The sequence below is a fragment of the Apodemus sylvaticus genome, chromosome 8, assembly GCF_947179515.1.
Source record: "Apodemus sylvaticus chromosome 8, mApoSyl1.1, whole genome shotgun sequence".
Taxonomy (NCBI): Eukaryota; Metazoa; Chordata; class Mammalia; order Rodentia; family Muridae; genus Apodemus; species Apodemus sylvaticus.
The window spans coordinates 93,615,666-93,638,502 of record NC_067479.1 but is presented as its reverse complement, the minus strand read 5'-3'; the positions used below and the strand labels follow the sequence as shown (position 1 = coordinate 93,638,502).

At 50.2% G+C, this 22,837-nt stretch overlaps 1 protein-coding gene across 1 annotated transcript in view; it reads left to right on the top strand.

Moving 5' to 3' along the window:
- Nucleotides 1-21,687, top strand: part of Cacna1d (calcium voltage-gated channel subunit alpha1 D) — a 162,155-nt gene extending 140,468 nt beyond the window's left edge. Inside the window, exons 40-46 of the mRNA XM_052190314.1 lie at nt 9,441-9,554; nt 10,259-10,623; nt 12,835-12,984; nt 14,511-14,674; nt 16,562-16,683; nt 18,573-18,893; nt 19,294-21,687. Coding sequence (XP_052046274.1) covers nt 9,441-9,554; nt 10,259-10,623; nt 12,835-12,984; nt 14,511-14,674; nt 16,562-16,683; nt 18,573-18,893; nt 19,294-19,587 — 1,530 coding nt within the window. The 3' untranslated portion in view covers nt 19,588-21,687. The remainder of the gene's footprint in view (nt 1-9,440; nt 9,555-10,258; nt 10,624-12,834; nt 12,985-14,510; nt 14,675-16,561; nt 16,684-18,572; nt 18,894-19,293) is intronic.
- Nucleotides 21,688-22,837: the final 1,150 nt, after the last annotated feature.

The following is a 22,837-nucleotide window of genomic DNA, read 5'->3' as shown; positions in this document are numbered from 1 at the left end:
TTTAATGTTTAAACCTCTTGTCTGCTCTCCTAGGGTCTGAGGAGGCTATCCTCCCGGCACCCCACGTGAGAGGCCACCTGAGTGACCACAGGCACCCCAGCCAGCAATCCTATCTGTTTAGAAGTTGGGTTTAAGGACCCCCAACATTTGTAACTCTACAGGATTTGATGTTCAGGTCGAATGGCTTTACTGTCCATGCCTTGGCCATAGGTGGGGTTGGTTGGGAGATGCTGGTGGTTGGCAAGTAGCCATTAGCTTTAGTCCTCTGTGTTTCTTACTATGGTGTTCTCAGTACCCAAAGGCAGGAGAGCAGGCTCCCAGACATCTGACCCAGGGCTGGTCCTGTTAATCATGTCACCTTACTCTGGAAGGCAATGTGATTCCTTTCTCTTTTTTTAGAAGTATTATTCCACCCAAAGCCATAGCACTGCTCTTTTAAAATAAATCATATACATATATATATATACACACATATATGTATATATGTGTGCACATGTGCACACACACACACACACACACACACACACACACGCTTTCCTTTTTTAGTGTAAGAGGAGAACAGGTGCTAACAGATGAGATTTCACTGGCTGATTCGTTTGTTTCAGATGCTTGAACGGATGCTTTAGAGTTCTCTGCCTGAGCTACCGCACCAAGCTGCTTAGTCCGAAGGCGCTTGTGGCTAAGGCCTTGAAAGGGCAAACTCCCGCTCGGGCTTATTGCTACTGACGCAGCATTTCAGGAGAAATGCAGGCACCCAAGCCCTGGGGAGACCCCTTCCGAGCAAGGCACTCCTCCGGAAGGAAGGCAGAAGCCGGGCTGTGGCTCGTCTGTGGAGCCACGGCCGCCTGCTGCGGACACTGCTCACAGTGGCTCCTTTTCATGAGAGGGAACCTATGAGTTATGGTTTTCCCTTCCAAGACAGAGACTCAGTGAAAGAGGGAGAGAGACAGAGACAGAGAGAGCATGCAAAGGGGCAAACGCTCCCATGAGAAATGAAATGAACACAACTTGCTGACGATGGCCAGTAAATAATAAATAAATAAAATGTTTTATATATATACATATATGTGTATGTGTGTATACATATGCATACATATATATATACACACATACACATGATTACGCAGACCTGCGTAAGGCAGGCAACTGACTCCACCCCAAAGTCCTGCATCCCTAGTTTGCCCGAACTCCCAAAGACTGGCAGACTGATTGGAACTGAGCAGACAGAGTTCCTCTGCTGTGCCAGCGCGTCACAACCTCCTGACCCCCTGGCCCTGCGTGCTGCAGTGCCCCAGTCCAGAATGCACTAATAAGGGGAATAAGACCAGGAAGCTCAGACACACCCATTGAAACTAACATATACACCCGCATGCCAAAACCAACCAGGCAACAGCTCAGGTTCCATCTTACCACCGTGTCAGCGGGAAATGCCACCACACCCAAACCTCATCTAACATTGTCCGTCTTTAGCTCGCACTCAGAGCCAGTCTGGGATGCCTCTTTGGAAGCAGTATGGTCTAGTTTCATGGACACTGGGAGTCAGGGAACCTGGGTTCTAGTCCCAGCTCCAGCATTCATTTGCTGTGTGACCTTGGGCAAGACACTTAACCTCTCTGTGCCTCAGTTTCCCCAACTGTAAAATGGGGGTAATAATGTCGACCTACCTCACAGGGCTGTTGTGAGGAATAGCTAAGTGATTGTAAAGCTCCTTGGACGTATATTTGCTTATTATTAAGACAACAACAATAATAATATCATATGCCTGTTTACTACCAGAACTTCAAGAAATTCTTGGTTTGGTTTGATCTCTTTTCTGTTCTGTTCTGTAATTATCCATCGGGAATTCTCCCCGTTTTTAAGATCCTAAGCGATGCATAAAGATGCAAACAGGTAACCTGTCAGATCACATTCAAGTAGTAATAGTAGATTTTTGACCAAAATGCTGGTTGATGAGAGCTTTGCTATCTAAACTCCTCCCCAGAGGGGGTCAAGTCTGTACCTCTGATATTAGTCTAAGATGCCAAAAAATGGCCAAGGAAGGAGAGTCAGTATTCAGAGAGCAACAGTTCTGGGGGAAGAATCTGACAAAAAGACAAAGAGGAAAGGGAGAGGAAGAAGGGCTTCCAAGGCATTGGTCTCCTTTGCTTGGCCTGGAGTTTGCAGCAGAGTGCGTATGTGTGCGCGCGTGCATGAGTTACAATAGTGGATGGGATGAGTTGGTAGGGTAGAGAATGAGTTGAAAGACAAGGAAGGAGCCCTTGTCCTGGCAGTAGGAAGTGCTCCTCCAAGCGTCTCTGGGGTGCAGCTACCCTAAAGGCCAGGCTGAGATGGTAGGGCACCGCCCCATCCCCAGTGGGCAGGGTGTCTCCTTAGACCTCTCCCAGGGAAACCTAGGGGACTTTCTCTAGTGACACCTTGTAGCTATGACATTTTCCCTGACCACTGAGCTTCCCTGCCTTGTGGCTCCACTTTCCTATATGGTGGACCTCCTGGCCTCGCTATGGAGACAAGCCCAGCTTTGGCTCCTGCATGGATGATAGTGAGACAAGGCACTCCTGTGGGTTCTACCTGTTCTCACGGGTAATGGTGTGGGAAGGAGTCGGGGCCGAGCCGTATACCCTGGGTTGCCGGCCCCCTTGGGAGAGAGCACAAAACCCACCGATGTCTGATCTTAATGCTGTACCCATAGCTGTTGCCTCTAGCATCCAAGTCTCTCAGCCAGAAGCCCCCCATCCCCCATCTCTCCATGCTCTAGCAACCACAGGGCTAACTCTTATCCCAGCAGGCCTCCAGGACTACCTCAGAAATGGCAGGTGGTCCCTGGATAAGCCAGGGTATGGGAATCTACAGAGAGCTGATATATCACCCTGAGAGTGAAAATGGTTAGCCTTTCAGACACGGATTTTAAAAAATAAAAATAAATAAAAAGACTGCCTCTTGGCCAAGAAGCTCCCCTGCCCCAGCTCCCCTGCCCCAGCTCCCCTGCCCCAGCCTTGATATCACATCCCTTTCTAGATCTCCATGAACCACCTAAACCCGTAGAAGCTGGAAAATGTTAACTTGCTTACAAGGCTGACTTAAGGAATCCCTGCAAATGACCTCCCTTGGGCCTGGCTGTATTGCCGAGGAACAGCGTTGGTTAGCCAGCAGCCACGGGTACTTTAGGGAAGACAGCCAGCTCAGAAAGAGCACCCCCCCACCCCCAGCTTCCACACACCCACCCCAGGGCCCAGGTTTCCTGGCATCTGGGTCACAGTTAAACTGCAGGAGCCTCTGTCATTTCCCTCAGATTAAGCATCTGACGGAGAGGAAGATAGAAGAGACTAATTTGGTTTCATGTTTAAAATCTTCCAAGTACAGCAAACCTGGCACCCAGCACCTGGATCTATGGTGCTAAATGTTTAGCTCCCGGGTCAAATGTGACAGAGACCAGCATCCGTCCATCATAGGGAAGCTTCGGTAGGATGGGAAGTGGATTCTTCAAAAGTCATAGTGTGGCCCAACTCAGAATTAGTGCACAGGAGTGCCAGCAGGGCTTTCTGGGAGAGGGAGGTTGGTCTGGACTGAGAGGACTCATTGTTATGTCCCAAAGTCCTTGATGAAAAAGTTATTCTAGTAGTAGAGACTCTTATGATCGCATGTCCTTTACTAGTCTGCACCCAGTGTCCCTCAATAGCCTGACGAGTGACTGCCCCGTTGTTCTCTACAGGAAGGGGTTTGGTAAGTAAAACAGGGTTCCCCGGGCGAGTGGGCACCTGGGTGAGCTTGCCCTCCCCGGTTATGTCTGAGGCCTGAGAAAGTTGGCTCTGGGACAGTAGGGAGCCAACCCATGATGCAGTGTTGAGGGCAAGAAGCCCGCCATACTGGAACTGGAGAGGAAGAGGCAGAGGCTAGCCCAGGGAAGCCTCATAACGGACAGAGGTGGAGGCGCGTAGGAGGCTCAGAAGAGCAGAGCGCTGACCGAGCACAGCCGCGCTGCTGCGTGGGGGGCAGGACAGGTCGGTCGGCAGTTCTCATTTCCATCCTAGGGGCTTTCCTAGTCTTAAAATGTATCAGGAACCCTTGTGTATCAATATTTACTGTCTCACAACTCAAAGCTGATTCATTTTGTACATACAAGACTACGTAAGCACAAAGAGGCCGGGGTGGTGGTGACAATCCTGTCACTTGGCCTTGGAAACCTTGCTGCACACACAGAGAATGAGAATATATGAGGTCAAGGACATGACCCCCGGGGACCCCAGAAAGGAGTCCCGGGATGCCTTGAGGTCCAAGAACCACATCTTGAAACATCACTCTGGGGAGATGACCCAAAGTCCCCCTTAAAGGCAGAAGATGCCAGGGCCTCATAATGGCGGTGTGTGCTCAGGGGGCTCCCATGAGGCTGTGGCGCTCCTCGGTGGGCTGCTGCTCACCAGCCTGTGCAGCCCATGCGTCCTGATTGAGGCCAGGGTCGCACTTCACTACCCGTGCTGATCTGGGAGAGCAATGGTTAGAGTTAGCGAGCGAGTGTTAGAAATGTGTTTGGATCCTTACCACCTCTGCGTAGCACAAGTAAGAATGAGGGCGTGTGTGCAACGATAAGGGATCATTCGTCATGTCCATGTTTGGGGGTGATGGAATCGTGAGAATAAGGGTGTGTGTGGTGACGCAAGAGCATTGTCAAGTCCATGCAGTGGTGGTGATGTAATTGCTTGGCTAAGTTAGAAGGCTAGCCTTGAATGAACGTGTGCCTGAAACTCGGTTACCACCCTCTCCCTGCAGGCTGGTTGGCTTTGCATCCTGGGAAGAGCAGAGCTTCCTGCAGAGGCTTTCACTAGTTCTGGAATTTAATTTAACCTATTGCATATCCTCTTGGCTTATTCCTCCTCGGTATGTGGGCTCAAAATGGCGGGAATGTGATACTGCCAAAGGAGCCTAACATTTTGGAGTCTGAGTTTCATATAATGCTGTCTGCATTTTTAGGAACCATTCAAAAACGTCCTCGATTCTGATGTTAAACTTAAACCAGGAATCGAGGTAGAAGGGTTGGTAGTGTGGCTCAGTGGTCCTTGCTTAGCATGCATGAGGCCCTGGCTCGGTCCCCACCAAGATAATGTGGAACTGCAACTGGTCTCTCTGGTCCTTTGCAGTCATGGGTTACTTAGGTAAAGTTTTTAAATATCCCCTTTAGCTTTCAGAATGTGGTGGCGTGCACGATTTGTACAGCCCAGCGCTGCCCCTCAGTAAGTCGTGGTCTGATGACTAGTCAAGGGGAGGAGGGCTCTGTAGATGAGTAATGGAGTGTCATGCCCATGATGCTGTCCCTTTATATCCAACACGAGAGAGCTGTTCACAATGGATGCAAAGGCCACACCATGACATTTCTCCTGGAGGAAGGCAACAATAAAATAAAGGGTGTGCCTATGTGTGCAGAGGAGGCGGGGCAGAGGGGGGACACTAGATACGCCTGTTTATTCTATCAGAATTTAATCTCCCAACTTCTAACAGAGCTAGCCTAAAACTGTTCTCTGTAATTGAGTGTGGGCCAAGTCCTGCCCCCTACCCCTAAACTAACCAGAGCTTGTCAATATAGTCAGGCGACTACGTAGAGCCGGCTTTGGTTAAAAGAGGCGTGTCTGGGTTGAGGAGCAGGCTGTGCCACGGTCGCGTTCTTTGGCAGGAGTCTGAAGCCCCGGCACCCACACGGTGAAGATGGAGGGCCTCTCCCGGGGCCGCCTGGAGATTTGCCTCTCTGCCCTCCACTGCTACAGCGTAGGTCCGGGGCTAGTCTCTGGGGGCGTGTGTGTATGTGTGCTGTGGAGTGAGAGTTGGCAGATGGCTGGCCTGTCACAGGGAGCTCGTCTGGGGAAGCAGGCAGCAAATGCTTTTCAAATGCATCCAGACAGACAGACCAGTGCTCAACCCCAAGGGTAAGCAGGGAAGGGAGATGGGTGGTTCTGCTCCACAGCAGAGCATTCTTTATGCTGTTGCTTCAGAGATGTTTAGAGGGAATATATCTTTGGTGACTTAATCATTAAGTAGAGTAAATATCTATAAAATTCCAATTAAATGGTGTCTAAAACTTAAAGGAGCAGTCTACAGGCAAAACGCCAACATTTCTTTTTTTAAACAAATATTTATGATAACAGCTAGCATTTTAAAGTCAACCAGAAACTAGGCTTGATCCTGTTTAATATTTTGTAAGATTGGACATCTTAAAAACAAGTCAATAATGTTTATATTTTATAGCAATTCTGTGTTTATTCGAAACTATAACTCTACTGTGACATTAATGGAGTGACTTATATGGCTATGTGTGGGATTTAAGTGCTAACGACCACATTTCAAATTAAAAACAGTATTTTTGCTGATAGTGATAGATACACAAAATATGAAAGACTAGAAAATTTTACTGACTGTAATGTGTTTTCTTCAAGAAAAATAACCTTTTTTAGTGTTGCGAACTACTGAGTAATTTCTCTGAGGGTCTAGGGCAGTTGTCTGTACTTCCGGAACACTGAATTCTGTGCCTATGGGATTTTGGAACAGCCTAAGCTACCTTTTAGCTTGATATGTGTGCTAGAATAATTTTCATCCTTATGTTTTGTGATATGTAATAAATTCAGGGTGCTGTGCTTAAGTTCCATCTCCACTCTAGTCGGGAACCTGTGTGTCGGTCCCCTGCCCCCAGGGCCTACACGAAAGAGCAAATCAGCCCCACTCTTACCAGGTGCGCTTTGCAAACTAGGACCATGAGTTCAAAACCCTCTGCTTTCACATCTTGGAAGAGTGATGCCTCCTCTCCTCCTGTCTCTTTAGTAAATATGTTGTCATTATCTGTTTGGGGAAGTGGTACCCCAAGCCACCTGTCAACCCTCTCCATGATTTATGTTGCGAACAAACCTTCTGTCCTGTCTGTTTGCTACCCATTCCTGTCAATGAAATCCTAATCTTGTGTAACTCTGAAGATGTGCTAGAGACAGTTTCTGTTTTCATTATGCAACTGTTACATGTGTATTTCGGTGAAATGTCAACTCATCAACAAAGGATGATGTTAAAAATTATCCAAATAAATAGTTTTCTATTTCTTTTAATCATCCTAGTCCAGTTAGTTAAATGAGAGTAAGACTGTTATTTAAACTGGTGCATGTTCCTGGCTCTGTCTTGAAAATCTGCGTTAATGTGCATGGTGTACCTGGGCGTGTCAAACACAGTGACTGTAACACGTGTTGATTTTGTGGACACAGCAGCAGAGGTTTCGAGCAATGCGTCTGAACCTCAAACGTATAATAGACCTCTCTCGCAAAGTCAGACAAGGGGACTGTCACCAAGCTTCTTGTGTCTGAGAATTGCGCTCGAGAAACTGAATGAGTGGTATGTAAGGCCTTTCTTCACATGCCTGCAACTGAACTGCGTAAGACCTTCTACCAACACACCCCTGGGGCTGCCTTCATGGTGTTTCTGAGGAATAGAGGTGGGTCTGTTGCAGACCTAGAAAGTGTGCTGGACTTAGGAATCTTGAGAAAGAGAGAGAGAGAGAGAGAGAGAGAGAGAGAGAGAGAGAGAGAGAGAGAGAGAGAGAGAGAGAGAGAGAGAGAATGAATGAGAATTTTCCAAAGCATGCGTGTATTAGTGCCTGCAGTTAGAAGGGCAGTAGGAAGTACCTTTTGTGGCCACATCGTGAGCTGTCTGGGACCCTGGGATGTGCCTGCCTTTCCCTTCCTGTACATTGATATGTATGCCAGAAAACTGTCATCCCCATATTCTGTGGTCGCATGACAAGCTCGGGCTGCCGTGCTTAAGTTCATGCCAGTTTTAGTTTGGAGTGTGTGCTGGTCTCTCCCCTGGGAACTAAGGTTCCTTTGCCTAGCATTCCTAGGCAAGGCCAATAAAGCTTCGATTCCGTAGGGTGACCTTTGTCCCTACACTTCATGAAGCAGGACCTGCTGGTCTCCAATCACAGAAGGCTTTGGAACAAACCGGCCCCATTTGCCCTTTTTGCAGAACCATCTAAGAACCAGGTGTTCTTGTAGATGTAGCTGTTTTATAAAGGGCCTCTTGAGAATCTCTGGAGGACTTGACAGTTCGAGTCGACCATTGTCACCACTGATGTCTGCAGATGGTCTTGAGGATGTTGACACTAGGGGTCCCAGCTCTGCTTACCCCCCCACCCCCACCCCTGCTTGCTTCCCTCCTCTCTCCTTCCCTCCCGCTTCCCCTGCTGCTTCCCTTTCCCTTCTCCCAGCATCTGTCCCACCACAGAGTGTCTCAGGCATGAGCACTGCTCTTTACCTCAGTCCTTCCCAAAGCTACTCACCCTCTGTGTCACGCTGAGAAGAAAGGACGGGAAAGTGCTCTCTGCCCAGGGACCCAGCACTCCACAGCGTTCTTCTGTAAATGACACTTGTCCAGGCAGTCTTTGGCCCTCCGCTAGCTTGTAGCTGGGTTACTGTTTGCTACCTGCATACTGGAGATAGACCCTAAGACCCCAGGGCAACTGTGGAGAAGGATGAAACCCCTGTTAGTCTGAAGTCAGCATCTTGACCTTCTTCAAATGAATGCCGAGAACTTAAATTTTCTCAGAGCTCGTGACTCCCCTTTCCTCTGTCTGCAGGCCGTTCACGTGGGTTCCCCAACACAGCTGTAGATAATGCAGACTTTCCCAGGCCCATCATAACTGATCCCTTGGGCTAAGGAAGGCCAGCAGAGAGGGTCTGTGGGGAGAGTCTAGAACCTAGAGCTCTCACCCGTGGGGCTTGGACTGCCTAGAGATGGAAGCAAGACCTCAGTGTGTGTGGCCTTCAGAATCCTGACCCCTCTGCTAGCGGGTTCTCAGCCTGTATGGGCTCTATAGGTCAAGGACACCAGAGGGCTGGAGTGGCTCCACTGCACAGCAGCCTAAGCCTGTGTGACTGTTGATCTGTCTCCTGAGTTGATCTTGACCTGAGTGTGCTGGTGACTGCAGCATATGATGCCACCCACCCGTTCCATGCTTGACCGAGAGTCAGTGGCCCCGATGGCTGCTTGTGTCTCTGCACCTAAGCCAGCTCACCCTCCATGCGGCCAGGCAAAGCTTGTCCCCTCGTTCTTTCTAGGAACAACTAGATGATATACCTTGCCCTGTTTGGGGCTCAAGATGTGGTTCTCTGCAAGCAGCCTTTCTGAAGAGTTAGTCAGGGGCATACACTGTTGACTGTGACCATCCCTGGTACTGGTAGCCATGTAGTATGCTGTAAGTGGGGTACTTCCAGGGGGAAGTTACTAGATCACAGGCTTTAATTGGCCCAATCTAGTTCCATGGGGACCTGCTGACATCCCATCCCTAACAGCCTAGGTCACAGTTACAGTCAGTAGTTCCTGAGATTGGCCTTTGGAGAAAGCTTCCCCTCCTACTGCTCCATCGGGCTGGACCAGGGCTCCTCTATAGCTAACCTGTTCTGCCATTTTCATTGACCTAGGCGGGATTAAGGACCCTGCATGACATTGGGCCAGAAATCCGACGGGCTATATCCTGTGACTTGCAAGATGACGAGCCAGAAGATTCCAAACCAGAAGAAGAAGATGTATTCAAAGTAATTATTCCACACCTAGCTACTCACTGACCACATGGAGACAGCGGGGTGGGGCTTTGGTTAGGGTGGTTCTGATCCACAGAGGAGTGTGGAAAATACAGACCGGTGGCAGGGGCTAGAGAGGCAGGAGAGGCTTGCATATCCTGCCCCGCTGCACCCTGGGACCTCTCCATTCACAAGTACCTCTTGTGGGCCAGCCCAGCCCCTTTCCTGAGCTTTCCCCTGTCCCCAGCTGTCGGCTTCTCAGCTTGGCCACAGCCCACTGACCAGAGTCCAGGAGCATTCTGGGTCTTCCTAGCAGCTACCCACGCTGCTTTTCTCCTGCTCCAGCAGTTCTTTGATCTGCCAGCCAGCCCTCAACCTCCCCACTCAGAGAAAATGTCAAGTACCCACCGTGGGGCTACCCACCAAGCCTTAAGTCACCTCATCTTGGAGCAACTGGAAGAAAATACCCAGGGGGCAGCAGAGAGCTTGCCCCCCCTCCCCCCCAGCTCAGGACTTGGTAACCTTCCTCATTTCAGGTGGGCCCACTGCCACAAGAGCACGTTCACCTGGCCACTGAAAGAGATGCTCAGGTTGTTTCACAGGGATCCTCTGAGGCTTGCCTAGAGTTTGTGTTTCATGTAGAGAAAAATGACCTAACATAGCTAGCCTGCATCAAATACTTGTTAAATTACCTGGTGTTGTCTCCCATTATTTTGCAGAGAAATGGTGCCCTGCTTGGAAACCATGTCAATCATGTTAATAGTGATAGGAGGGATTCCCTTCAGCAGACCAATACCACCCACCGTCCCCTGCATGTCCAAAGGCCTTCAATTCCACCTGCAAGTGATACTGAGAAACCGCTGTTTCCTCCAGCAGGAAATTCGGTGTGTCATAACCATCATAACCATAATTCCATAGGAAAGCAAGTTCCCACCTCAACAAATGCCAATCTCAATAATGCCAATATGTCCAAAGCTGCCCACGGAAAGCGGCCCAGCATTGGGAGCCTTGAGCATGTGTCTGAAAATGGGCATTACTCCTACAAGCATGATCGAGAGCTCCAAAGAAGGTCCAGTGTTAAAAGGTAACCTTGAGAAGGTGATGCAGCGTCTGCCCTTGACATGCCCGCTCTGCAGGGCAAGCCTTCTGCCCTGTGCTCTGGCACAGGGTAACTCCCTAAAGACATTTGTATTTGAACTTGAGGACCACTTGCCTCTTGGCCTCTCTGTACATTGCCTGTGTGAGGGACCACCCACATATCCACCTGCTGCATGGGGTGTTCTCTTAAAACAACAGCAGCCACCAAATCCACCTTCCTCAGTTATGACAACATGCATTGGGACAAGGGCTGGTGAATGTGCTCTGTAAAGGGACAATAGTTTAGTTTTTGAGGGCCAACTGGTCCCTCTTACAAAACTACCCAGCTTTGCCATAGCAGGGTAAACGAAGCCAGAGAACATTCATTTTCTTTTTTTAATTTTTTCTTTTTATTTATTTATTTGGTTTGATTTTTTCGAGACAGGGTTTCTCTGTATAGCCCTGGATGTCCTGGAACTCACTCTGTAGACCAGGCTGGCCTCGAACTCAGAAATCAGCCTGTCTGCCTCCCAAGTGCTGGGATTACAGGCGTGCGCCACCACTGCTGGACGCCAGGGAACATTCTTAAGTGAAGCCATTGTGTCCCCATAGATCTGTGCGTGCAGACACTGGAATTTGGACTTTGTAGGATTGGAAAGGGGAAAGGGTTCCCTTCTTTCACTTTGTTCTCTGCCCTTTGTAAATGTAAAATCTCTTCCTAGACCAAGGGCCACACAAAGACAGATAGTAGGCCACCGCTGGCCAGCAAACTGGCTTGCCCGCCCCCAGTCCAGAAGACAGGCTGCTATCTATGCATCTAATGCTTTTGGAAATGTTTAACTCTTCTCTTCTCCCTCCTTCCCATGGCCTGCTTTGCCTGGATAGAACTCGCTATTATGAGACTTATATTAGGTAGGTGCTTGTCGCTTCTGTCCTTGTTTTAAAACTGTGCTGTCCTGTTACCCACTACGTTTGTTTAGTGCCAAGGAAGAAGAAAATATCTTTTCAGCCAAGTCATCAAAGCATATGTTCTCAAAATGCCAGAGCTCTGCATTCATAAATGGGCAGGTCCCACTTATTTCTCACAAAGGAACTGGTGCCCACGAGTCTGTCCACCTTCCCTGCCCCTGGATAGCTGAGTAGGTCTAGCTACTTGAGGGGTCCAGAGTCACATGTGGACTTAGGAGAGGCACAGTCCAGACATCCTGAAACCCAGGCACCAAATCCCTCTGGTTAATGTGTATGTGTGTGTGTGTGTGTGTGTGTGCCTGCACGTGTGTGCATTAGTGCATGTGTGTGTGTGCTTGTGCATGCGTGTGTGCATGTGTGTGTGTGCGCGCCTTCACATGTGTGTGTGTTTGCGCGTGTGTGTGTGTGTGTGTGTGTGTGTGCGTGTGCGTGTGCGTGTGCGTGTGTGTGTGTGTGTGTGTGTGTGTGTGTGTGTTGGGATAATCTCATGTACCCGTGTTAACTGGACTTATGGGTGGAATGATCATTTTACTAGGGGCAGAGAGCTTCAGGATCCTTGCTTCTAGTAAGATCAGGAGGTTCTTTGTCCGAGGACTGAGCAAATGAGGTACTCTCTTGGTTGAGGTCCCGGAGCCTACTGGGGCCCCTGTGGCTTGAGGCCAGGAGAAGGCAGGGTATTTCCTGGAAATAGTGTTCTGACTTAGAGCAGGGCAGCCTGTAGAAATCTCAGGAAACATTTCCCAGGAACACCTCTCTAGTGACCACTTCTTCAGCAGCCTCGGTCTGAGAGGGTGCAGTCAGCAGGACAGAGATCTCTGTCCCAGTTCTGAAGTCACATTGGCTGGAGCTGGGGTAGGGAAGTGGGAGTGGGAGGTGGCTTGGAACCTGGGGACTTTCCTCGAGACTGCTGCCCACAGAGTGGAGGACTCTAGGTCTGTCTTGCTGTCGTTCACATCACACCTGTGTCTATGTCTCAGTGTCTTTAGGCAGAGTGGTTTGGCCCCAGCAAGGTCCTGAGACCATAAGCACACACACACACACACACACACACACACACACACACTGATGCACAATTGTACAGGCACAGGGCACATTGGCCAGGAACTGAGTAGTCAGTCTTACAGCCATGGGGCAGGAATGTGTAGGAAGAAGCAGGCACTCTGAGGGAGGACATAGACTGGTGCAGAGGCGTGGCTGAAGGATCTAGCTACCACCTCCTCAAGCTCTCAGACCCCTTTCCCAACTACAGGTCCGAGTCAGGAGATGAGCAGCTTCCAACTATTTGCCGTGAAGACCCTGAGATACACGGCTACTTCCGAGACCCCCGCTGCTTTGGGGAACAGGAGTATTTCAGTAGTGAAGAGTGCTGTGAGGACGACAGCTCTCCTACCTGGAGCAGGTGAGGGGGTCGCCCTGGGTGGGGTTCAGAAGACCGGCCTTCCCCTACTCTGCTCCTTCCCAGGGCTCCTCTGACACGTCAAGGCAGGCTTCAAGCCTTGGGACCCTCAGGAGGGCTCTGGTCCTGGGAACTGGAACTCCTTGGCTGTCAGACCCTGCCATCTCAGATATTAAATTGTCATAGTGGGTGGGTATTTTGAGGCAGGGCCTCTCTACATAGCACTGGCTATCCTGGAACTCACTCTGTAGACCATGCAGGCCTAGAACTCAAGAGATCTGCCTCCCTCCACCTCCCAAGTGCTGGGGTTAAAGGTGTGCTCCATTACACCTGGCCCAAGAGATGAGTTCTTCTTAATGACTGAGGAACACCAGCCTTGGCTGTGTTTGCATAGCACCCTGGCTGGTGTCTCAGTGCCCCCTGCTTTCTGCGCCAATAAAGGGGTCCCTCCTGAGGGTAGGGGGACAAGCTGTAAGAACAGCTTCTCTCAAACAGAGGTGCCACTCCAAACCTCTGTCCTGCAGAAAGAATGCTGTTGGCTAAAATAGGCATTATAAAGGTCTGGGGATATGGCTCAGGGATGAAGATTGTTTGTGGTGCTTCCAGAGGGCCCAGGTTCTGTTTGTAGCACCCACATGGCATGGGGCAGCTAATAACTATCACTTACTCCAGTTCCAGGGGGATCTGATGCCCTCTTCTGGTCTCAATGAGCACTGCATGCACGGGGCATGCTTACATGCTCACAAAATACTCATGTAAAATAAAAAATCTTTTTTTAAAATAAGATACATTGCAGCCAGTATAGGAAGACAAAACCACCTACCACCATCCTCCCCAACCCGTGGCTCACTATCCTATCAGGCTGGGGCCACCAGTTTGAAATGGTGCTGTGGTGAAGCCACGCCTGGCTCCTGAGACACAGCCTGAGCCTTGCCGTGCTCTGACAGGCCTTCTCCCACCACCTCCCGCCAACGCTCAGCTTCCACACACACTTGTTCAGGGCCACATGGACCTATGTACGCCCCACCTGTGGGGCTTGTCCATCCCAGGTCTCTCTCTCAGGTGACCTTAGCCACCCCTGCTGGTCTCAGTCTAACAGCAGCAGCAGGCCAGCCTTTGCATGTCTCCTTTTTGGAACTGAAGCATGCCCTTCAAACAAGAACCCACCAGTGGAGCCCACTGTTCCCTCCCATCTCTTACATTGTACTGAGCCTGCATGCTGGTTGCATTCTCTCCCATGTCCTGCCGGGTACCTGGAGAGGGTCGGTCCTTGGGACCATGGTCTCTAGGAGATGGATGAAGTCAGTTGACAAGCTTTGTGTGATCACCATTGGCTTCGGGCCTGTGCGTGTCCCAAACATGGAAATGACCGCCATGTCTTATCACAAGCCTCCAGCCCCGATTTCCTGAGCTGGTCCTTGCTCTCTGCCTGGAAGATTCTGTAGGACAGGGCTTGTAGGAGCTAGGCCAATGCTTGTTGCCCAGACCCTCACATGTGCCTTCTCCTGTTTTCTCTCACCAACTGCCAGGCATAACTACAGCTATTACAACAGGCACCCAGACAGCTCCATGGACTTTGAGAGGCCCCGAGGCTACCATCACCCCCAAGGTTTCTTAGAAGACGACGACTCTCCCATTGGCTATGATTCGCGGAGATCTCCGAGGAGACGCCTTCTACCCCCCACCCCACCATGTGAGGCCAGCTTTCTTGTCTAGGGGGAAGTCTCCCAGAGGGCACCGTGCCTGCCCCCATCCTTGCCCTGGGATAATGAGGGATGTGTGTTACCAGTGCTGGTAATTCTTAAGACCCGCCAGTAGCCCAGTCAACAGTGCTTTTCTGGCCCAAAGGAAAATGGGGGCTCCTATTTCTCCTTTAACTGTGGTTATCCCCAAGACTCTGCCCCAAAGACCCCTAGAAGGGCATTTGAATTTTGCCAAGTGTGGGTGTTTGATGATGGTTAAGAGTATCCATTTCCTGTGTTTCTGCCGAATGAAGCTTAATTGAGGATTCTGTTTAGTAACCAAGAACAGCCAAAACCCAGGAGCTCCTGAGCCTGAGCACACAGGAAAGAACATGGGTGGCCATGCCCTAGCCCAGCTGCCATAGCCTGTTGAGCGTCTAGTCAAATCCATTTGAGTGCTTAATATTTAATTATCCCCAAACACATGCTGCTAAATGAAGCCTTTCCTTAACCCATAGATGCCAAACGGAACAGGTGTCAGGCCCTGCAGGGGTCTTCCCCCTTCGGTTCCTGCCACCCCTCTACTAGGTCTGTGTCTTCACTTATTCCACACCCACAGAGCCAAGGAGACACTTGAGTGCCCTGGTCCCAAGGCAGTCCGGTTTGCAGACTGGGAGCAGTCCCCATGGCTAACCTGGCCTACATTCTTAGCCAGTGGGAGTGGGTAAGGGCAGATAGAGCTATGTCTTACAGAGACTGTAGTGCAAAGCTCACTGGGTGAGGGGACCCAGGGCTTATTTTAGTGGTAGATCCTGAATGGGTGGGAGGGATTGTTTTCCTTCCAGTTCTGAACTGCCAGCAAGCCTAGGTTGTGCTGACTGAGAGGGCCATTTTCTGTGATTGTACTGGTTAGTAGGCAAGGCGTGGCTTTTGTTATAGCAGTACCAGCTCACCTGGGAGGCCCTAGCCTGCCCCTCAGAACTGACTCTGTTTCCTTTCCACTGGTCATTGACAGTCAGTCATGACCAGGGCTTGGCCTGCTCTTTACTGCGGACCTGGCTTTTTGTGAAGTCCAAGGCGTCTGGAAGGCCTCTTTGGTCCAGTCCCTGAGGATCTCCTGGATATGAACTGAGGGCATGCAGAATTCTGCTAGGAAAGCCCAGCAGTGCAGAAAGAACAGTTGGATTAATGCAAGGCACGGATGGGAGACGGGGTGCGGGGCTCCCTTAGGCCCGCTGTAGGGTGGAAGAGCTTCTAGGACCCCGGTGGCTTTGCCAAAGGATCCCAGAACTCTAAGCCTGATAGACCATAGATCCAAAAGCTGCAGACCATCAGCGAGCCTCCATCTGCCACTGCTGTCAGCACACAGCAAGTGCTTAGGTGTGCTCACATCTAGGCCATGGAAGGTGGGGTCTTTCTAAGCAAAGAATTTGGTTATTTCCCCCGGCTAAGCTGATTGGAATCTCTCATTTTAAAAACAGAGGCTTGAATATGGGGACCTCAGAAAGGTGCAGAGTGGATGTAGGGCAGAGATAGGATGGCGTGGTGCATCCACGATAGAGATAGGATGGCGTGGTGCGTCCACGATTCTAGACTGGACCTCCACAAGACGTCTCAGGGCTTGTAACTCAGCACAGATTCTACTGGGCTGCCTGAGAGCAAACATTCAAAGTGAGTCACTGCTCCCTCATCGAAACATCCCACAACTGGGATGTTCCTTTTAGTCTTCCCATCCCTAGTCGGGGGATTATGTAATTGTTTCCCTTGGATGAAACCCGTGGCCTACTTCTTCCTGGGGGGGCTCCTGGCCGAATGTCTCAGGGAGTGGTCCTGATTCTCAGGACACATTGTCCAGACAGAACGCATGTCACCACGCATCATGTGCTTCCGCTCCTCAGCCCATCGGAGGTCCTCCTTCAACTTTGAGTGTCTGCGCAGGCAAAGCAGCCAAGACGACGTCCTGCCCTCTCCTGCCCTGCCTCACCGCGCTGCCCTGCCCCTGCACCTGATGCAGCAGCAGGTGAGCCACTCTGGCCTCACCCTTGCAGTGGCCCCACGTGGGATGCCCTCTCCCCTGGGACACATGCAGAGGAAGCAGAGATCCTTCCCCTTCCGATCTGGTTGTCCTTGGAGCAGCCCTCCTTGGTAGATTCCCTCCCCACCCCACCCCCACCCCCACCCCCACCCCCGACCCATTCTGCTGGAGTTGCATATGGGCAGGCTGGGCATCCTTGGTTACCATGCTTCCTATCGGAGAATACTGGTACAGTCTGAATTAAGGCAATGCAGCCGCTTTTGTAAGATTCCCAGTAATGGCTGCGGCTACTAATTATTCCTTCAGAGAGGTGGTTCCGCCATTAAGCCACTTGAGCAGGTTCCTGCGCATGAGCCTTTGGGTAATCTTCCTCTACGGGTTACGGGGGACACTAGCCTACATGAAAGGCAGCTGAGTCTATTCACCAAGGGCTTAAGAAAAGATGTATGCATGCATTACATATGTGTGTGTGTGTGTGTGTGTATGTAGATATGTATGAATACATACATATTGTCTTAGGGTTTCATTGCTGTGAAGAGATACCATGACCAAGGCAACTTCACTCTTACAAAGTAAAACATTTAATTGAGGCTGGCTTATAGTGTCAGAGGTCCATTCCATTGTCATCATGACAGGAAGCATGGCAGCATATAGGCAGACATGGCACGGTAGGAAGAAACAAGAGTTCTACATCTTGATCCAGAGGTGGCCAGGAGGAGGCTCTCATTCCACACTGAGCTGAGCCTGAGCATGGGGTTGTCAAAGCCCACCCCCACAGTGACACACTTCCTCTGACAGGCCATGCCTCCTAATAGTGCCACTCTCTGGGCCAAGCGTATTCAAACCACCACACATATGTCCATTATATTTCTTGAACTATCTCATCAGGAATGCTGTGTGGGGTGATTGATCAAGGGGGATGTCAGAAACCTGCACCCAGCCAACCAGCTAGCAGATCTCTATGAGGTTCTGACCCCAAGCTCTGAACCCATAAGTACTCAGTGGCCATCACAGATTTTCTAGTCACCTCAGCCAGCACTTAAAAAACATGTTTTGGAGTTATTTGATTTTATATGCCTGCATATGTATCTGTCCACCATGTGCATGTCTGCAGCCCTCGGGGTTTAGAGGGCATCAGATTTCTAGAACTGTAGTTACAGATGGTTATCAATGACCCATGTAGGTTCTGAGGACTGAACCCAGGTCCTCTTTTTTGATGATTTGCCCGTATCATCATGGAAGAAAGGTGAACTTTTTGAGAGCCCAGATCACTGGATGCCATAACTCAGTTGTGGAGGTCTGATGCCACCAGGCACAAGCCCACGTCTTACCTCAGCCCCTGGCCCAGGTTGTCCTGGATTGCTTGGCTACAACTATAGTGCCAGTGCAAACGGGTATTAGCAGATATCCCAAGGTGGCTCTCCCATGAAGGACATGTGAGAATCACGGCGGTGCCCAGCGTTTCAGGGCAGGCGGAACACTCACTGCAGGATGAGAAGCACTAGATCAAAGAAATGTTTGTTGTCCTGCTTGAGCCAGAGTCCATGGATTTCCCTGAAGTGTGTTTTAATACCGAAGCCCAGAGAGTGGGTAGAGTGTTCACACACCACAGCTGATCTATCTTCCCAGTTCCTCCTCATCCTGAGGTGGTTACAGAAGTTAGTAACTGACTGCTCAGTCATAGAGAACGCCTCATGGTTTTGAGGGAAAGGAAGCCCAGGCTTTTAGGAGGCCCTGGTTCCCTGGCAGCTCACTGAGCTCTCTCTGCTACACATGCATCTTTCCCCGGTCTTTTGAGAGGCATCCCTCCCTGCACAGCAGCCACATGCCAGACCGGGGCCAAGGCCCAGACCTCTCTCTGCTTCCCTCCTTAGATCATGGCCGTGGCAGGCCTGGATTCCAGTAAAGCCCAGAAGTACTCACCGAGCCACTCTACCCGGTCATGGGCCACCCCTCCAGCAACCCCTCCGTACCGAGACTGGACCCCATGCTACACCCCTTTGATCCAAGTGGACCGCTCAGAGTCTATGGACCAGGTCAATGGCAGCCTGCCCTCCCTACACCGCAGTTCCTGGTACACAGATGAACCCGACATCTCCTATAGGACTTTCACGCCGGCCAGCCTGACTGTCCCCAGCAGCTTCCGGAACAAAAACAGTGACAAGCAGAGGAGTGCGGACAGTCTGGTGGAGGCAGTGAGTATGGGTGGCCTTTGACCTCTGGACAAAGCTTAGGGGGCAGCAGACACAGGAGACCCTCAGTCACATGGGGAGGGGGAGTGGCGACATGGTGGGCTCTGCAGCCACGCCACCCAAGGGTGGTTTCTCGGCAGCATTTAAGACCTGAGTGAAAACCAGCTGGCACTGCCAAGTCCCACCAGAGTCCCATCCTGCAGTACCAGTCTGCTACATCCCCAGTGTTTTCTCTCTTGCTCAGCTGGGTGGAGCTTCTCAGCTGTGACACTGACAGAGCTGAGGTCATGTATAGTTAGTGTGGTACATAAAGTTTAGCAGGCATGACTGACGGGGCCCCCAGAGCATGCCGAGCAGTGAGCACTGACCCCTCCTCATGCCTTCGATCCTCTCTCCTGTACAGGTCCTGATATCCGAGGGCTTGGGACGCTACGCAAGGGACCCCAAGTTTGTCTCAGCGACAAAGCATGAGATTGCTGATGCCTGTGACCTAACCATAGACGAGATGGAAAGTGCGGCTAGCACCCTGCTCAATGGCGGTGTTTGTCCTCGAGCCAACGGGGACATGGGCCCCGTCTCACACCACCAGGACTACGAACTCCAGGACTTTGGTCCTGGCTACAGTGACGAGGAGCCAGACCCTGGACGAGAGGAAGAGGACCTGGCGGATGAAATGATTTGCATCACCACCTTGTAGCCCAGTGAGGGCAGGCTGGCTCCAGCCGGAGACGGGCACGGGAGGGCCAGGGATAAAGTGCCTCATAATTAGGAAAGTTTAGGCACTAGTTGGGAGAAAAATGTTCAATTAGACTTTTGTACAAGTGATTTCATGCCTCAAGGAAGCCATAAACCTGGTAGGAGCAGGTTCTGAGCGGCCAGGCGTGTGCTGTGCTATATGCTCAGGCCCAGCCTCAGAAGACAGGATGTCTGGCCCCTGAACAGCAGCCTGGCCCGCAAGAGCCCGGAGGGCTGCCCACGAGTCTGTGTCTCCCACCCAGGGTGCATGCCCACACCCCTTTGCCTGCAGACATGAGAGAGGTTAAAGGTGATGACAGTCACCACGCCCGTGTCATTACCTCAACCATTGGTCTAGCATATCAGACACTCACTGGGCCCAGCATATCCATTTCTGAGCCCCCTCCCCCAACACACTGGTTCCTGGTTTCTGTGCAGCTGTTCTGAATGGTACACATCAGAACCCAGCCACTAGTGCTCCGGGGGAGTGGGACCGGACTGTTTTTGTTAAGCGATGCCAGTTTACATAAGAGAACATCACTCAGACGGTCAGTTCTGTCACATTAAGGGCAACTGTAAACTGGAAGAGTACCGCACTTGCAAACCAGGTAAAACTTAGATACTTTAGTTTGTTTAAAAATTATAGATTTACTGTATATGACTTGTAATATACAATTTGTATTTGTAAAGAGATGGTCTATATTTTGTAATTATCGTACCGTATTTGAACTGCAGCAATATCCACGGGTCCTAACAATCGTAGTTTCCCACCAAAACCTAGAAATTATTAGTATTTTTACTTGGGCTAAACAGAATTAGGAGAATTAGAGCCAATTCTCACATATTCAGTAAAAGAATCTTTTGGGGATAAACTTTTGAGTTCATAAGAACTTGGCACTTCAGAACTTTTTCTAAAATATTTTGAGTTACTATAAACCTATCTTTATGTAAGATATCAAGTTGACTAATGTGCAGTCTTTTCTTTGGGCTCTATGATTTTTATATTGCACCTCACATCCACATGGGTTGCCGGTATCTTGGGTTTAGTTTTAACAATCCTCTGGTCGGTCAGTTCTAGAGCAGGCCCAGCTGGTATCCATTGCTCTGGCTTCCTCAGCCGCCCATGCAGGGTGCTTCTGGGTCTCTGATGCAGAACCACACAAGCGAGTGGTCCACATCTGCTCTCACATCCTCAAGGATGCTTAAGGACTAAGAGGTATACTGCACGGGGGCAGAGGGGAGCACTATGGTGTCCCGTGAGTGCTGGGTCTGTAGAGTCCTGTGGCCTTTCACAGCTGCTGTGCAGTGTTCTTTTCGAGAGCTGTCACACACAAATGAGTGAGGGCTAACTTTTTCATGAGAACACAGGTACTCTGACTGCACGCCGTGGGGCCAGTTAGCTTTGGGATCATTAGAACTGTCAAGGTTTCTGTCAGTGTCATGAGATCTCATCCCATCCCTTTCCTAAGGATTCTCTGCAATCAAAAATACAGGTAGCAATTTGGGTTCAAAAATTTTAACTAATACACAGACAACCTGTGGAAACGATTTTTCTTTTTTTGTAAATAAATTTTATTATAAAGACCTCGCAAACCTCTTTGGAAGACATTCTTACTCCAGATGCAGGCAAAAACACTTCAAGGTTTGTAAATGACTATTTCCTGACATAAAGCCTTTTTTTTAATTATTAAAATGCAAAACATTCTTCAGAGTAAACTGTGTAATAGTTTCATCGTATGGAGAGCTCTCCTCACAGCTGGCTCTGCCGGGAGAGCTTCAGGCAGCTTCTTCTGCCCTTGGTCTCCTCCGAGGCCGATAACTTCACACCAGCTGCAGAGTGCTGTTCTCCTAAAGGGCTAAACCACCATCAGCATTTACCTTGGACTCTGTCCTGCCGGGTGTGTCTGTCTGTCTGACTGTGCGGCGACGTAACATCAGCAGATCCTACTCACCGTGTGTTCTGGAATGGGTGATCTTCCCCAAAGCCAGCCGTCAATGGTGCCTGGCTTTGCGGGCTGTCTCACTCCCCAGTCTGTCTGCTTTAAGCCTGGTTCGACCTCTCATCTAATATTAAATTTCTCTTTGTAAGAAAAATTTGAGGTTGTAAGAGCATGGTTTATTTTTTTCCCTCCCCCTTAAGGAAGTTTTAAGACTAAATAGTTCTGCTCTTTGGTTTTCCTGCCCCGCCCCAACCTCCTGATTTTGAGTTCTTTGGTTTAAGCTCATGTTTTTAATGACATTAGGGAGTGTGGAAATCACTATGATCTGCTGACTGTCAGCACGAACCTCCTTTGGAACGTCTGTGAGGTATGTAGACTCCCTTTCTGTAGCTCTAGGTGGGTATGCTTTGAGGGTGTGGCCCTAGCCACCTGAAGAGAGCATAGCTGGGCTGCACTGCTCATTTCCCAGTGGTTGAGCTCTTCAACCAGAGCAGCTCCACCTTGTGCTGTGGGCTTTAGACCATCACAGTCTTCATCATCTCTGCCATTACGTAGGGGATGGAGTGTCGGCTTATTTGTAAAACCACCACCAAATCATGGGCACGCCTCTCACAAAACCCACTCCAGCTGTGCTTTCCAGGAGGGCAGTGGAGAACTAGGGAGAGGCTCGGTCTCTGGCTTCAGATGTCAGAACAAGAGTGAGGAGGGTGGCTGAGGGATACGCAACAGCCCGGGCAGCAGGGGCTACGCAGCTCACCAGCTTGGGCCTAGTGGGTAGGTCATGTTCTTTCCACACACACCCTAATTTTGAAGATTAAAATCTTTGCATTAGGTTTGATATTGTGGTAGTTTATCAGTGGAAATATGAAAAATCTTGGGGCCTGAGGGATGTGGTGGGTGGGGTGAGGAGAATCTATTTGAATTTATGGAAATTACCCTACAGCTGGTCTCAAGTGTTGGTGTTCCCACCTTCTGCTTCTGTGACTGTTTCTGGTCCAGGCTGGCAAGTTGTCCCTGTCTCCATCCATGGTCTGTCTGTGACTCTGACAGGAACACACTTGGCCAAGAGTGAGATGGGCCCAAGTGCGATCCACACAGCAGGGCTCCCCACAGCTCTGGGCACAAGTGCTAGAGGTCAACCCTGGGCCACATGCTTGCTAGATGAGTGTGTATCAGTCTTGGCAACGTGTGGCTTCCATGTTTGGGGTATTACAGGCTCTTTGCCAAGGAGCCTACTTAACTAAGCATGTCCAGTTCCCCATGAAACTCAGT